Genomic DNA, 1971 nt, shown 5'->3' on the forward strand with positions numbered 1-1971 from the left:
AAATATTGAATATTATACTGATTTGTGACTAACCAAAAATGATACGCTCAATATAGTGTATGTAGATAAAGAAATGTTTCGACTCATCTATACGAATACTTACCAACATATGGGGATTGTCTGTAATCAATAATTGATTTTATTTCAAAAAAATTGAATTCTCACCGTGTCACAACTTCTTTTTTTGGTTGTGTAGCGTTAACTCTTCTTTAAGATAAGACTTTTGTTATAAAAGACGCGTGATGGGTCAACGAAATTAGTTGATAACGCAAGTTGAGCTCGACCAGTTGTACTCACCTAACCGAAAAACATTGAAAATGGACGTGTCAAGTGCTTTAATTTCAATTCTCGTGGTTGTAGTAGCGACTGTTTACTTCTTTTTGAAGAGAAAATTCTCTTACTTTGAGAGACATGGCATTCCACATATCAAACCAGAATCATGGATATTAGGCAACTTAAACGGTGTCGGACGTACTATTCACTTGAACGATTTGTTGCAGAAAGTTTACGATAATGCTAAGGGAAAGGATGTTATTGCTGGTTTCTATGCTTTATTCTCACCCGGCATGGTATTCGTCGATCTTGATTTAATCAAGCGTATAACGGTGAAGGATTTCAGTTCATTCACTGACCGTGGAGTTCATGTGAGCGAAGATGAGCCATTAACTGGTCATTTGTTTGCCATTGGTGGAGAAAAATGGAAATTCATGCGGAGCAAACTAAGCCCGACTTTTACTTCTGGAAAGATGAAATTGATTTACCATACGGTGTCAGACAAGGGTGTTGGTTTGGTGAAAGCAATCGAAACTGAATCGAACAAGAACGGATCCATCGAAATGAAAAACATTGCAAACAGATTCACAATCGATGTTGTTAGTTCAGCTGCATTCGGTATGGAATCAAATACACTGATAAACGAACACCCCGAATTTGTCGATGTTTTCCGAAAGATTTTTGGTGAGGAAGGTGTCTCGGCTGCTAGCTCATTCTTGCTTGGTATGGCTCCAAGATTGGCGAAACTTTTTGGCATTCGCATGTTTGACAAATCCGTAGATGAGTTCTTTTTCAATGTTGTTGGTGGAAATATCAAATATCGCGAAACAAACAATATTGTTCGCAACGATTTCTTGAACATGCTTATACAGTTGAAAAACAAAGGTGTTGTCGATGGAGACTCCACAGGAGATCCGCGCAAGTTAACTTATGATGAAACTATCGCACAAGCATTTATATTCTTCTTTGCTGGAGCTGACACCAGTAGCACAGCAATTTCTTATACGATGACCGAATTAGCCTACAATCCGGATATTCAAGAGAGAGTAAGACAGGAAGTTTCGGAAAGAACAGAGAGTTCAAACGGAGAGATTACTTATGAAAATATTCATGAAATGCCTTACTTAAATCAAGTTATTAATGGTATGTGAAACCACTAATGCTTGTTTAGCAAAGACACGTTTAACAATTTGTTTGTTCGATTTTTAGAGAGTCTTAGACGGTTCCCACCAGCGTTCACTACTTTAAGACAATGTATTAAAGACTATCCTATTCCTGGTACGAAACATGTCTTAAAGAAAGGACAGGGACTAATGATTCCCATTTATCAAATCCACCATGATGAACAATATTGGAAGGATCCATACACATTTAACCCGGATCGCTTCACGACTGAAGAAATTGCTAAGCGACCAAACTTGGCCTTTTTGCCATTCGGAGAAGGCCCCCGCAATTGCATAGGAATGAGGTATTTAAATATTGCGAATTGAAGTGCTGATCAGTATTCAGAAACGGTAATCGTTTTATAGATTTGCTTTGGTGAATGTAAAGTTTGCAGTTGCCACTATGGTGAAGAATTTCAAATTCACATTGGACACTAGTAAGACGAAAATGCCGATCAAACTGAATCCACAAAATCAGTCCATTTCATCGATAGATGGATATTGGATAAATTTTGAAAAAATATCAACATTTTGA

The 1971-nt window shown here is 37.4% G+C and overlaps 1 protein-coding gene across 1 annotated transcript; it reads left to right on the plus strand.

Moving 5' to 3' along the window:
* The first annotated feature begins 245 nt into the window (after positions 1-245).
* Positions 246-1971, plus strand: LOC119080884 (probable cytochrome P450 6a13). Its single transcript, XM_037189462.1, has 3 exons — positions 246-1416; positions 1483-1741; positions 1803-1971. Exons 1-3 carry the CDS (start codon positions 318-320, stop codon positions 1969-1971), a joined length of 1527 nt encoding a protein of 508 aa, XP_037045357.1. The 5' UTR covers positions 246-317.

This window comes from Bradysia coprophila, unplaced genomic scaffold (genome assembly GCF_014529535.1).
Source record: "Bradysia coprophila strain Holo2 unplaced genomic scaffold, BU_Bcop_v1 contig_350, whole genome shotgun sequence".
Classification (NCBI taxonomy): Eukaryota; Metazoa; Arthropoda; class Insecta; order Diptera; family Sciaridae; genus Bradysia; species Bradysia coprophila.

Bases quoted from the DNA above. Each gene is read 5' to 3' on its own strand.
- LOC119080884 (XM_037189462.1), top strand. From the start codon at position 318: ATGGACGTGTCAAGTGCTTTAATTTCAATTCTCGTGGTTGTAGTAGCG. The intron at 1,417-1,482 runs GTATGTGAAACC...TTCGATTTTTAG, and splicing joins CTTAAATCAAGTTATTAATG to AGAGTCTTAGACGGTTCCCA. The intron at 1,742-1,802 runs GTATTTAAATAT...ATCGTTTTATAG, and splicing joins CGCAATTGCATAGGAATGAG to ATTTGCTTTGGTGAATGTAA.